This window comes from Xenopus tropicalis, chromosome 6 (assembly GCF_000004195.4).
Source record: "Xenopus tropicalis strain Nigerian chromosome 6, UCB_Xtro_10.0, whole genome shotgun sequence".
NCBI classification, from domain to species: Eukaryota; Metazoa; Chordata; class Amphibia; order Anura; family Pipidae; genus Xenopus; species Xenopus tropicalis.
Window position 1 is genome coordinate 55,315,854 of NC_030682.2, and position 14,049 is coordinate 55,329,902.

A 14,049-nucleotide genomic window follows, 5' to 3' on the forward strand; every position below is an offset into this window, starting at 1 on the left:
AGTAGAAATTACCATTAGTTCAAGGCTTTCAGGGTCATCCGTTATTTTACCAAGATAGTGTTGCTGTTCTGCAGTAATGTAGTCTAATGGCTGGGATTTAATTATTTGTCTTCATGGGCATGGGAAACCAGAACAACTACCAATGTCTTTCCACAGGTTTAGCTACAGAAGGAAGCCCAATGACCTGAGTGAAGCAAAAGGGAAGAAGGGCATGACTAAGCTAGGAGGCAACCCCCCCTTTTCCGCCTCCCTCTCCGGATATCCCATTGTTACAGGTCAGGGCAGAAATAAAAGAAGGTCCTTCCCCAGATGTGAACTCACCAGACTTTTCGGCGGGCAAGAGAAGCAGGAGCTGACAGCATCCTGCCCTCCCTCCCCAACAGGTTGGAGTCATTAGTCGCAGTGTGGAGGGTGGGGTCGACTTTGAGCCCCAGAGGATATTAAAAAGGTGCAGTGAGTGGGTAACCGGGTAGGCCTGGGGTCCCCAGGGAGGTGGATAATCCCAGAATGGGACTTGGGTAGTAGACAGGACACAGGCTCTGGGCCTGGGCTCAGGGTCAGACCTCTTTGGAGGATATAAGTTAGTTGACTGCTGTTTAATGTTTGGATTTACAAACGGCTTAATACTAGTTATGGTTGTTTATATATATAATTGCTGATTTATATTAAATAATTTGCAATAAACAACTGCAGCCTTCTCTCCCCAATTAAGTGCCCATTGTTTTATTGTGGAACAGGGGGAGGGAAAGGGGGCGCAACAGGCTCGATGCTGCATTAGTCAGGAATATGCAATATGTTTGTTCATTGACTGAACTTTTACTGATTCACCGGTTTAATTGATGCATCTGTTTTCTTATTCATAGTGTGAATTAGTTAAAAAAATTAAAATGGTCTTGTTCCTATTAATATATCCCTCATTTACTAATTTGTACATTTTATTACCTGTTCTTATAGTCAGACAATAAAATGTGGGAAAAAAGGCATATTCAGGATTAAATGTAAGAGAAACCAGGTCAAAACAAAAGAGACTGAAAGATAGAGCTTCAGAATGGCCGAAAGCTTTTGAGACTGTTTGAATGTTAGCTTTGTACACCATAGGCAAGCAAGGCCCAGAATGACATTTAATTAATAATGATTTCTTCTTAGGGTATACCTGAAAAACAATGCATTCTGTAAATATAAAAATGGTATAAAACAACTTACATTTTAATTCTAATTTGATGAAATCAGTTTTTCCTCTGTTTTCCAGAAAGACTCCATCAGGTGCCGACGTTTTGAAGTAAAATGAAATATCAGCACTGGTCTCTCCTTGAAATGTGGAGAAATGCAGGTATGAAGATGGCGTGGTGAAGGACGCAGCATTCCAGTAATTCTCTGTTAATCAGAACAAAATGCAAGCTTGAATTAAATTAAAGCACTCAACTTGTGAAACAGTAAAAGAACATTTATTTATAACCCCTGGATGCTTCTGTTCTGTTTGTTTCTAAAAGGAATGTCTTGGCCGAGTCAAGGGACATCATCAAAATCTGAAACAGTAATATACTGTTTTTCCAGACACTGCGTCCCAAATTCCTGGGGCTTCTAGGCAACCTGGCTGCACAGCATGAAAATAAAGCCTAACGGCAGCCTCTTACTGGTCATTTAAATACGAAATGTGACTCTTATGGCACACAAACAGGAGTTTTCAAATGGGGATCACTTGTGAACATGAAAGTGAGTGCTCTGAAGAGAGCTCAGCCCAAAGGTCTTAAAAACTTTCATAAGCAGCATGTTTTCCTTCCAAATGAACGGAAAGTGGCTGCAAGTGGAGTTTCACTCATTTCGGTTGACCTACTGTAAACATGCCTACAGCTAGCTTAAAGAGATACTGAAGCCAAAACTGAAAAGTTTCTTTTACAACCATTATAACATTGTCTTTGCATGAGTTTTAGATTTCTGCTATAAAAGTATTTGGCTGATGCTGTTACATTATCTATCCAATCCTTATGTTCCTCTATGAGGGGGCTGCCATATTTGTGCTGAAGTAGTCTGGTGGTATTAGAATTTTTAACTGATAGGTTGAGAAGTGACAGTCAGTTTGGCAAAACAGGAACTTCAAGTAACAATTACTTACAAAAGCAGCCCTATAAAGGAAAAATGTTCAATATGACCTATACGTAGCTCACATTAATATTTTGAAGAGTAGTTTTTTAGTGTTAGTATCACTTTCAGGAGCTGTTGACTATATTCTAATACTCAGTACTCTGCACCAACTCCAGACTACTTCAGATCTCTCAAATATTTCATTAAAGAAGATAGCTTTCTACATGAGTAGCAATGTATTTATATTATTGTCACATTATTAACTTGTTTCACGAGTTAGTTGTTTTTTTATCTCCTGCCTCAGCCCAAAGTCTCATTTTTTTCATTCTTATAGGTAACTTATAGGGGGACAAATATCACCCTAAGAAGCAATGTAAAAAGATGAAACAAGCCTTTCAGACTAATAACAAGTCATCACTGTGTTTTTAAGAAAATTCTCTGCTAACTTTTTTAAAAAAATTCTCTGCTAACTTTGGGGAAGATTTATTAATGGACACAGTTCTGCCTTTTACTCCCATACTTCCTGTTACAGTTAGAGCTGCATTATTTCTGGTCAGGTGACCTCTGAGGGAGCACACAGCCCATCACAAAATGGTGAATCAGGGGAAAGGATGTAAAAGGGCAATATTTACTAATATATATATTCCAGTTTGACAAGATTCTTTAATAGGCCACTTAACATAATATAAATAATCTGTTGGTTAAGGATTCATTCTGGGGGTATAGTTTTCCTTTAATTATTGGACTTTATATCTATACAGGTACCAAATAAATCATGACCAACAACAACTAGCTAATAAGTTCCTATAATCATTGCTGATTTTCTATTTTTGAATTGGTTTACTATTTACAACACAGTAGTTGTCAGGGATTTAGAGTAGGAAAAGAAAATTGCTAACAGACTCTAAATCTTTCCCTAGGAAAATGCAATACAGTTATATGATCTATTTTCTAGAATGCATGGGACCTAGGGGTCTTTCTGGATAATAGATTCTTTACCTGTACGCACAACACTTCTAAATCATGGATAACATGATTTTTCAAATTGACACATGCCATAGTATGAAGGACAGGGACTTGTATATTGTACTTTTTTTGTATATTGAGTTATTCTTTGTATTGATATGGCCCATATAGTAATTCTTGCTTCAGTGCCACAAACATAATCTTGACTGAGAACCTTGCTCTTTCTATAGCACCTGTTTTGTGTGCAAAGAATATTTTTACTTCATGACAAGTCAAATCCTGCACTTATCTGTCACTCTGAAATGCAGACACGAAAGTGATAAAAGCCAGGCTCATTTTTATGCCATTTGTATTTTATGTTGACCTAGCTTGGGAGAAAATATCAATTTGATATAGCGGCTTTAAATCACCTAAGCTTTATCATAAAGTCAAGCTGAGATGGATGACAGGCCTTGTTTTCATCTCCACTTTTATGAAAGTTTCAAATTTGTTTTTAAACGTTTGTTTCTTTCTGTAAAAAAGAAGTTACGGCGGCTTCTAATATCATGCTGAAGGTTACTGTGTGACTCAAACAGCTTGTATTATTCCACAGATCTACAAAATATGTACCTATTATCTGTGAAACACTAAAATAGCCCATTTGTTGTACCTTTATGATGTGATTAAATCACATGTAGGATTTGGAAGAGAAAGGATATTCATCCAGTGTTTAAGTAAAGTGACACATCATGGAAAATGTGACATGGCTTTACCACATACAGTATAACGAGCCATGACTGTTGATAATATCATACCATCCATCCATACTGCTAATAAAATCATACCATATCATACCAAAAATTAAGCATATTATATAATATAATACATATCTTTCTTTCTTTTGTACATTGAGGCCAAAGACTGGAAATCAATAACAGGTTCATTCCTCTCCCTGTACACTTCTCTAGACTGCAACTCTTGTACGTTAACATCAACATCAGCATCCTTATTATTACTGTTACATTTCTGGGAAAAAATAATGGCATATATATATAATACTAACACAACTGTAGCAACAATATAGGAACCCAAGTCTCAGGGGAAGATTTATTAATGTTCCAGTTTGATTTTTTTCATGATGGGGATTTTTTTGTGCTAAAAAAACTGTAATTCAAATTATGGTTCAAAAACTCAAATGTCTAGTATTTATTAAATACCAAAAAAACTCGGCATCTAAAAACTTGGGACTTTCCCATAAATAAGTCAATGGGAGTTGTCCTAGGCAAAGTCAAGTCATATTTTTAATTCAAGATATTCGAGTTGGTAGATGCGAGTTTATCCAATTTAAAAAAGCAAACTTAAATTCACAAACTTGAGAAGTGATAAGTAAGCCCATTAAAGTATTGTTTTGCAGCAAATGTAACTGAAAATTTGTATCTAATATAATTGGAACAAAAATATTGAATGGGACAGTGGATATTTTTTAGCACAAAAGCTTTGATATAAAAAAATAAACAATTACAAACAACATCAGAATTTGTTATTTGCACTTTGAAAGACGCTAATCCCGCAACTTTTTAGGTGATTGAAATGACTAATTACAAATGGAGCACAGGACATGGCTACAAAATAGGCAACTGCAAGGTGACCTTAGCATGACTCTGATCCTGATGTCTGTCACCATCATTCATACCTTTGAAAAAGTTTTCAAAAAGACAAAATGTTCACACCAGTTACCAATGGGGGTAACAACCTCTATGGCACTGTGACAGATTAATATGCAGCAATGGCTGAGGTGCACCATTTTGCCTTTTCTATTCAGCTAGCACAAAAGTTTGTGCAGAATTATATATATATATATATATATATATATATATAATATTCAAGCCTTGGGCACTGGTTAGAAAGGTTTGGTCTCCTTGGAAATAACTTACAAGTGTGGGTGCAGAGGGTGCAGACACTTTGTGGGTCTAATGCCATGGTAAAAGTCTTCATGGTGATATCCCCAAAACAAAAATGTCCCAGAAATTTCTCTCCCAGACAACTTCCCTCCCCTAACACATTCACTTATAGGTTTCTCTGACATTTCCATATTTGTAGCTTCTTTATCACTTTAGAAAATATTTAATATAGTACTTCTAGGGATAAATAGCAAGGAAACGGCATATTAGTGGTCTAAGCAGTCTGTAAGCGTGACTCCATGTAGAAATGTGAAATTCTTTTTTTAAATCTATCAAACTTGCAGTGCAAATTTAAGATGTCAAATCTGACAGAAGTAAGCAGCTGCAAAGGTGAATAGATCGCTTTTGTTAGGAAATGGTGGTATGCAGCAATTTAGATGAATTAAAAAGCTTAGCTACTCATCTAGACAGAGAATACAACACTAAAAATCAATCAAGACTGACAGTTTTAATAATGCATATAGAAGGTAGGCAGGCCTTTCTGAAAGGGTATCACAAAGGTACTCTCATCTGATGAACAAGATCCTTCACAGGGAACAGAATTCCATAGTCATAGCCCTTTGTGCTGATTTCAGAAAGACCTGTCCTCTGAATGTCTATGAATGCCTTATTAAGACAAATACTTTCCTGTCTAACTCCAATAAATATCTGTGCAATTCTACCTGATGTGAATGTTCTCTTTCCTTCATGGTTTGTTTGCTCTCTAGCTAAAAAGATGGCATATGTTGAACACCACATTTTACATCTTTTTTATTACAGCGTACCTCTGCTAGATCATTTCATTCAGAATGATGAAACAAAATTAGGATAGGATTATCTGTAACCTTTAACTTACAATTTAACCAAGAATTTTTGATTTTTTTCCCCTAACAGGGTTTGTTCTTACCATCAAATTCCCTATTGCCAAAAATGCAGCTTTCTTATCTAACACCTCTATGCTCAGTAGCTACACTTCTATAACTAGTGGATTTGGGACCACACAGTCACGATGTGTAATGTCTATAAAGTGCTGCAGAAAACGCTAGTGCTCTATAGATAAAACTCTTGGAAGAAAAAACACTAGATGAAGGGAAATAATATAGAAAATATTTTTAAAACAGAAAGCAATAGAAGAATTTAGTCATTTTATCTGGGAACTCCGGCTTCTGGACCAAAACTTGTTAAAGAGCCCCACACAACACAAAAACCCATAATAAACCTATCCCTGTAATCTGTTCCTTCAAAAAGTATGCGTAAATAACATTTTATATGCTGAAATCCATGTAAATACAGCCATAAGCACTCACAGAAACACTGAGTCCTCTATCAAAAGAAACACAGGATTTCTTGCCTCCTTTTTTGTAAACATGTTCTTAGGGTATCTGACTTCCTGTCCAAACCATATCTGAATATCCTTAGGGGTGATTTTGAACATCTGCAAGGAAAACTCTAAAAGAGTGCCAGTAGACTTTTGCATTTTTTTAATATGCTTAATTGTCATTACTGAATTTTCTGCTTTAATCATTTCAACTAATTTTTTCCCTATAGCTGTCCCTAAAAAAGAACAAGTATTGAATTAAATTATACTCATCTCTCTTCTATAGTTGCCTCTTCAAATCAGTAAAAATAAGTTTGCATACTACTTTGAATTGGTTATACCAAGGATAATGATTTGTAAATGACTAGGGTGATAAATCAGTCCCTTAATATCATGTAAACTGGACAACAGAGGGTGGCCATTTGTTTTTGCCAAATTCAAATTTGAATAAGTCATTGGTGGTTCAGATTTGTATTGGTATTAGTTCAGATAATTTGTGGATTCTCTGCATCCTTAATTTTAACTCATGCTAAAAATAGCTACAACTTAGATCCTTTTGTCTGAAATGTATTAATCAGGTGTTAATAAACTTCCAGTTTCAGCTTTGCTGTTATGGGGAAGCTGTCCTCTGCACTCAGTGTGCATTTCTCCAGGCATTGTCCCAAGTTTTATTTCAGCAAATAATCTAGTTTTCTGAATTTGATTTCCCTTTGCTTAGATTACACAGCACACCATGGATACAAATTATTGGCATCAAAGGAGCTACTTTCAATACATTGACTTTTGGCTCATCTTGCAGCAGAGAGTGCTGATTTTGCTTTCAAAATAAGTGTTAGTTTCAGGATTAGGAGATCTGCTGACCACCCACTGCTTTCAAAGATGCAATAAGCTTTCAGAAGCTCAGCATTCACCAAACAGACATGTGTTTAATCCCAAATGGATGTTTAACCTAGATGCTCACTGCTAAGGTGACAGTATTTAAAATACAAGAACAGTTTGTAGTATGCGGCTGCTGATAATAATAACAATAATAATGCCAGTCAATGAATAGATTCATAGTTACTCTCAAATCTCACAGGATGCTATTATGTCAATGAGACTGGAGGGCTTTTGTATTAAAGTTAATGGGGACACAGTAGGTAGAATTCATCAAAAGGTACAGTCTGCTTTCCAACCAAAGAAACACAGAACATCTGCTTACTGCCTGGTAAATAATTAAACAGTATAATGCCTTTTCCCAGTTGGCAAACTGTGCTTATTTGAAAATATAAACACAACCAACTTGGTTTTTCTGATTTACATTTTTTATAGTCATAAAATGAAACTAAATTGAAAAAAATATTAAGCACAGATTTTTATAATAAATAACATTTTCTAATTTAAAGACATTCAGAAAAGTGCAACAAAATGTATGAAGGTGCTGTATATGGGAAGGAAATTAAGAAAGCTGAAATCAGTTTTGGGTTATCTGACTGATTGGCAAACCAGCTTTATAGTTAGATATGGTATGATTTGGTAACACATGGACGGCCAACTTGCAATTCCCTCTGATCCAAAGCAGACCAATATCATATGAAACAGAAAGGAAAGGTGTTACTTCTATACATGAATATTGGAGACATACAATTAGCAAGAGATAAAAGTTTAGAATTTCTTAGCCTCCCTTTTAACTTGTATGGTAGCAACTGACTAGAGGAAAGCTGATGTAGTATTTAACCTGGCAATTATTGCCCTGTAGGTTTGACATAAATGTATGCTGTTTGAGCTATGGTCTGATGGACTTATGAATGAATAGAAAACTGGCTAAAGGGTTGTATACAGAGAGTATACAGAGCACATACTCTACTTGGAGTGGGATTCTTTGTTGTGTGTCACAGGGTTCTGTATTGGGTTGACTTTTATTCAATCAGTTCATTAATGACTTGGGGGAGGGCATTGTATTTGTGTATGCAAGCCAAGTCATTCTATCCAGTATGTGGCATCCTTGTAGGGGGTATCTGGACAAACTGATCTGGGAAGCTAAGTGGCAGATGGACAAGGATCTTGAGATACCTTGGGATGCATAATAAACCTAGCTGCAGCAAGCAAATCTGAAATTAGCAGGATAACAAGCAATGTGTACACAGTAATATTGACAAAAACCAAGTCACTATTGGCTAGTATTACACTAATCTCTTGTACAGTGTCTTTTAGGAACATTAAATCAAATATTGTGACTCAGAAACTCTACATGACTCTGTGCCTGTTATTCTCTCCAGTCCATTACTGCTTACTGCAGAAAGGTCCTTTACATTATCTCTGCCAAGCCATAATTAAGTTGCTATACCTCGGTAACTTTGTGTTCCTCATTGCATACTGTTTTCTGAGATACATACAGTAGAATTAACCTTTTATAACACTATATGCAGTAGGCAAAAATAATAAACAGCTCTTAATATTATTCTTCCCTGCAAAAAGGTTTCCTCGAGGCAACTCTCCTGGGTTTCAGTCAGAAAGGGATTCCTAGTTCTTACAAAATCATATTAGTGCTCTGCTAAAGAGTTGACAAGTTAATTCCTGTTTTCTCCACTATGAACAATTAACCTTTGATCAAGTTATCTTATATTTTTGATGGACAGTTCCTCATGAGGACTCAAATGCTAAAGTGTCACTGGAAACACACAAATGACTGAAGGCATTACACAGAAAAAGCACAATTGGGTGATTTTATCTTGGAAAGCGAGTTGCAGGTACTTAGTCCTATGATGAAACAGCTGAATTATTTATGAACAGGATGAAAGGGAGTGTAGGAATGGCCAGACCTGGGATGACTGTTGGCCAGCTTGAATATTTTAAAATATATAGACAAACAAGCCCTGTTTTGCTTAAAGTGGACGTCATTCTTCAGTAACTATATATAAAAGTTTATTTAATATATTGATAGTGGTGAGTACAGAAGATTTTTTTGTCTTTGTATAAATTTTGTGGTTACACCTTTATTGAACCCTTGCCTAATACTATTGGTCCAAATAGACCTTTTTCTTTCCTGTTTGTATATGCAGCACTAGTACAAGCTCTACAGGGCATTCTTTTTTATAGAAGGCTAAAATCATTTTTTCTCTAGATGCAATGTGTAATATTATTTTTTTAAAAAAAAGCCAAAGTCACATGTGGCACATGGTACTGCCTTTTTCTCTCAAACTGCGTTTTGTAGACAGGCGAAAGAGAGGCGGATTCTTTCTCATCCGCAACTCCATGTAGGTTACACTGAGCGAAAAACGCAAAAGCAAAAGCAAAACCATGCATTTTTATGTTATGTGAAACATAGCAAGCAAGACAAGAGTTAATCAAGTGATGTCATTTTAAATAGATATTTCATATAATTTATGTGATTTTGTGTATTTTACATACTTTTAAATGGTACTATACTGTTTTCTGAGTTGTGCTCAGCTTCAACAAACCTTTCTATTTCTTTCTACGTTCTACTTAAAGTATTATAGTTGGATAAATAATAAAGCCAGTGTTAAGTGAATTTTTTCGCCAGGCATTGATTTGCTGCGAAATTTCACATTTCACCATTAGCAACTTTTTTCGTGAAATTGCAGCAACATAAAATTTGCAGAGAAAAACACTAATTGGCTGTAATTTATTTGGAATGAAAAAAGTCATGCATGTGAAAAAAAAAGATTTGGTGAATTTTTCGCTGTTATGCAAATAGACACAACTGCTCATGCAAGTACAAAAGGCTTACTGTTCAGGACAAGTTTAACTTCCAATTCACTTTACACCTGACACCTGGTCAATTTTAGGACAAATATCGGTCACGGGGGGGGGCCTGTAGGGTGTCCCCATACAACGGCAGATAAGCTGACGAAACGGTCTGAAGGACCTGAATCGGCAGCTTGGTCACCTTAAGACTGAATTCTGAGTTGGGCAAGTGTGCCTGCCCAGCTTGGTGAGCATAGATAAGCAACAGAAACACAGTTATTCAAAATATTAAAAAAGGTGAACACAAAAATGGCCCAAACCACTATTATTAAATAAAATAAATGCAATATTTTAAAATAAGATAAACGTCATGATGTACTAGTGCAGGGATGCTGTATATCTGGTACAAAATGATCACTCTATATATGTAAAATAAATAACTTCTATAGGGATCAGAGCAAGGGATTAGTGTTATACATATGATAAAATGACTTTGTACTCCCATCTAACAACTTGCCCTTTTGTCCTCAAGGAATATGATTAAACAGCATATGATTAATCTTTACAAATAAATTAAAGGTCAATAAAGAGAATTCTTAGGAGAATGCCATATTACAAGATTTATACAGATGACACAAGGCCGTCCCTAATTTGCAACCTGAGGCAAGGAGATTCAATATCAATATAATTTCTGTTTTCTTTCCCCTGAATAAGAATTACTGGGATTTGCATCAGGTTTAAGTTGTACAATTGTAGAGAATGTCAAAAAACACAGCTGCACTTGGTATGCTAAAATGTGCACAAATAATAGCTTGCCCTTGACTTTTACATGTAAGTTGTGATGCATAATTAGATACTGGAGTATCTATCTATCTATCTATCTATCTATCTATCTAAAGTATGTACACAACTGTCTGTCCAACATCTCATTCTAAAACTAAGGTTATTAATATGATCCACTCTTAATATTGTCCACTCTTTACTGCTGAAACAGCCTTTAGCCACTTCTCTTCTGGAGAGGTTGGAATGTTATTGGTCCAAATTTCATCCATTTCTTTTTTTTTAATATTTTTCTTTTAAGAAAATTTTTCATAACATACATACAGGTTGCTTATTGCATATAAAAGTTGCATACAGTAGTTACATCATGTACAATACATTTTAGCATTGACATGTATTCACCCGATGGAAATTTCATCCATTTCAATGTAAGAGGTTGGTAATGATGTTGGGGATCAGTCCTGGTTTGCGTTGGCATTCCAAATTATTTTGAAGTCTAGGTTCTATACTGGCCAGACAGGTTCTTTTCACTCCCAATCTCTGCAAACTAATTTTGTATGGATGTAATTTTGTGTATGGGGGCATTATCCTGCGGACCTTTCCCAAACTGTTGCCACAAAGTAGGAAGCACAGAATAGTCAAGAATGTCATTGTACGAAGTAGGGGAAGCTGTGTCAACAATGATGAATGTGGCTTTAGCAGCCAAAAGAAGGGGTGTTCCTATGCATTTAACTATCTAATGTTATTAAATAAACATAGTTATTATTAAAACAATGTGTGCTTTTAAAAAAAAAAATAAAAAATGTAATTTTGGAATTTTCAGAAACTTAATTAGATAGATATTTGTTCTGAGCAGGTTTCTTACAATTTGTATGTCACTGTTTGATTTTGGCACTTGCTGTATTTTGGACTTGTGTATTATATCCATAAGCACACCGATAGCAATTGAATCCTTTCAAGACATAAAAGGTACAATCATATCATAAATAGACCAGTAGATGGCAATATATGCCTATGCTGTACCTCACTGACTGAACATGGACCAGTAATGATCCCATATGAAATAAAGCATTAGTTTTGATCTGTAATTTAACACAAGCTGAAACAGAAGATATAAGTAATGGGGAGATAAGGTGGGAAGGGAAAACTTCTTTGTAGCTAATGACAAATTAGATTTGTCATATTTTCATTAGAATATAAAATGACAAAGATGTATTTAAATTCTAATATTTATGGAGCAGTTAATCAAATGTGCACCACATATAGTATTTAACTAACTACCTCATCTGCATAGTCTGAAAGTAAATAGGAAAATGTATAATACTTTATCTCAGAGTTACACTCACACATATAGGACTCAAGTTTGATACTTTCTGAAGACCATTTCTTTGGTATGTGATTACTAGTTACTGCAAAAGATTAGAATACATATTTCCTGGAATTCTGCAAATTCAGAACACTCACTGACTGGATGGTAGGAGGTTTTTTTTTTGGCTTACAGGGTTTATGATGCACAAGAACTCAGCAGTGTTACATTGTTGAACTGCAGTTTAACATCAGGAAGGTGCAGTGCTGCATTATGTAAGGGGCCTGAACATGAGATTGCGTAACGTGTGTTTTTCTTGACTCAGTCTATAATTGTGCATGCAGCCCTCTGACAATAACTGAACTTTGGAGGAGACATATTATAGGTGGGCTTATACTGTATCTCGAATATAAAAAAACAGCCAGAGGCACATGGCTTTCTTACTTCACCTCTGGGGAAGAGGACATGATGCTGTGGCCTCTGAAGAATACTGAAGAGAACTATATAGAATGATGTTGCTTAATAATGTATAACCTGATGTTGAGGACTATTTCAGAACTCTTGATTATGTTTAAGTTTTCTGAGAATTGTAGTCCAGCAACAAGATGTAAGACAGTTGCATCTACTGATCTAAAATACTTTTAGTAAATAAAATGTAGCATATACAGTAATCAAATCTTGTTCTTTTGACTCTTTGGAGACAACAAGGTGAGAGGTCCTGCAGCTTTTCAGACCACAACCTTAATGACAACCAGTTCCTGAATGCTCTGGTTACTTCATTATTTTACAGCTAAAAGGAACTAACTGTAACCCTATCTCGGCTGTGCAGCAATAATTTATGGTAAATTTGTTAGTACAGAAATAGAGACACAAATTTATGGTTTTTCTTCTAGGGTTTCAATACCTCATGTGGTCCAGATCACATACAACAGGCATAGAACAGGCAGAAGACTGTGCTTGGATCCCACGTCAGCATTGCAGCCCCTTCACTAAGGCAAGCAGAGCCTAGGAGACAGCTACTACCTGCTATCAATCCTAATGGGAGCACAGGCTGCTCTTTCTAGCTCGATCTATCTCACTAAGGTGCTATAACAATAATTAACCTGTCACTGGCTAAGCCTTATTCATAGAGACTTCACTAGAAAGGTTTTCCATCTATGGCACAACACTTTTTGGGCCTTGTTGATCCCAGGCTCCCTGGAGCACATCCACCTGGTTCAACAGATGCAGATCAAAGAGAAAGATCCATCCCTAACCAAACACTTCATTAAAGTGTAGCAGGAAGTGGTCATAAGCCCAAGGGCTGATAATAGAAATATGGAAATTAGATAAATTGGATACATGGGCATCTACCCAGCAACTAGGGAATAAGTAAGGGTAGGGATTTAAAGGAATAGGGGCTATAAACCCTATGGGTCACTGCATGACATTTACTTTCTTATATATTGGTCATACAGTACAGGTACTTAGCAAAAAGCAATTTCTTCTTCGTCCCTTCCATGTCAGTACGCATGGGCAGTATTGCCCCCACAGCTAGAAGGTAGGACCTATATACCAAAGCCAATCAAAATTAGCCCTTACCTATAAGACCATGTGACTTCCTCCTCACCACTGTTATTTTTTGTCCTACTGAACAGGAGGTAGGATCTCCCTCCTCACCATTTTGTGATTTCACAGTTTGATTTTTCTTTTGTTTTTGTCATTTTATTTATTTATTTTATTTTTTACCTCTGTGTATACATAGAGGGATGATTCCCAGGTAATGGAGAAGATTTTACCTGATGCCCCAATAAGTAAAGTAATCAAACTTTCACCTATTGGGAAGAAATGCAGGTGTGGGCATACCCATGGTCCTAGCCTTGTGCTAAAATAGCCCCCTGCTCTATTCCCATGTATGCACAGCATGCAAACAGCTGCTTAGTGGGAAAGTATACAGGCGTGGGTATTTCCACATTTCTGCCTGTGATCAATTGAGTTTCCTTTTTCTTATG

At 36.1% G+C, this 14,049-nt stretch overlaps 1 protein-coding gene across 2 annotated transcripts in view; it reads right to left on the reverse strand.

The window, feature by feature from the left end:
* Positions 1 to 14,049, reverse strand: part of cntnap2 (contactin associated protein 2) — an 892,460-nt gene that overhangs the window by 67,973 nt on the left and 810,438 nt on the right. For both annotated transcript variants that reach the window (XM_031903464.1, NM_001079264.1), the window contains 1 exon segment: positions 1,204 to 1,374. In XM_031903464.1, the coding sequence (XP_031759324.1) occupies positions 1,204 to 1,374 (171 nt within the window).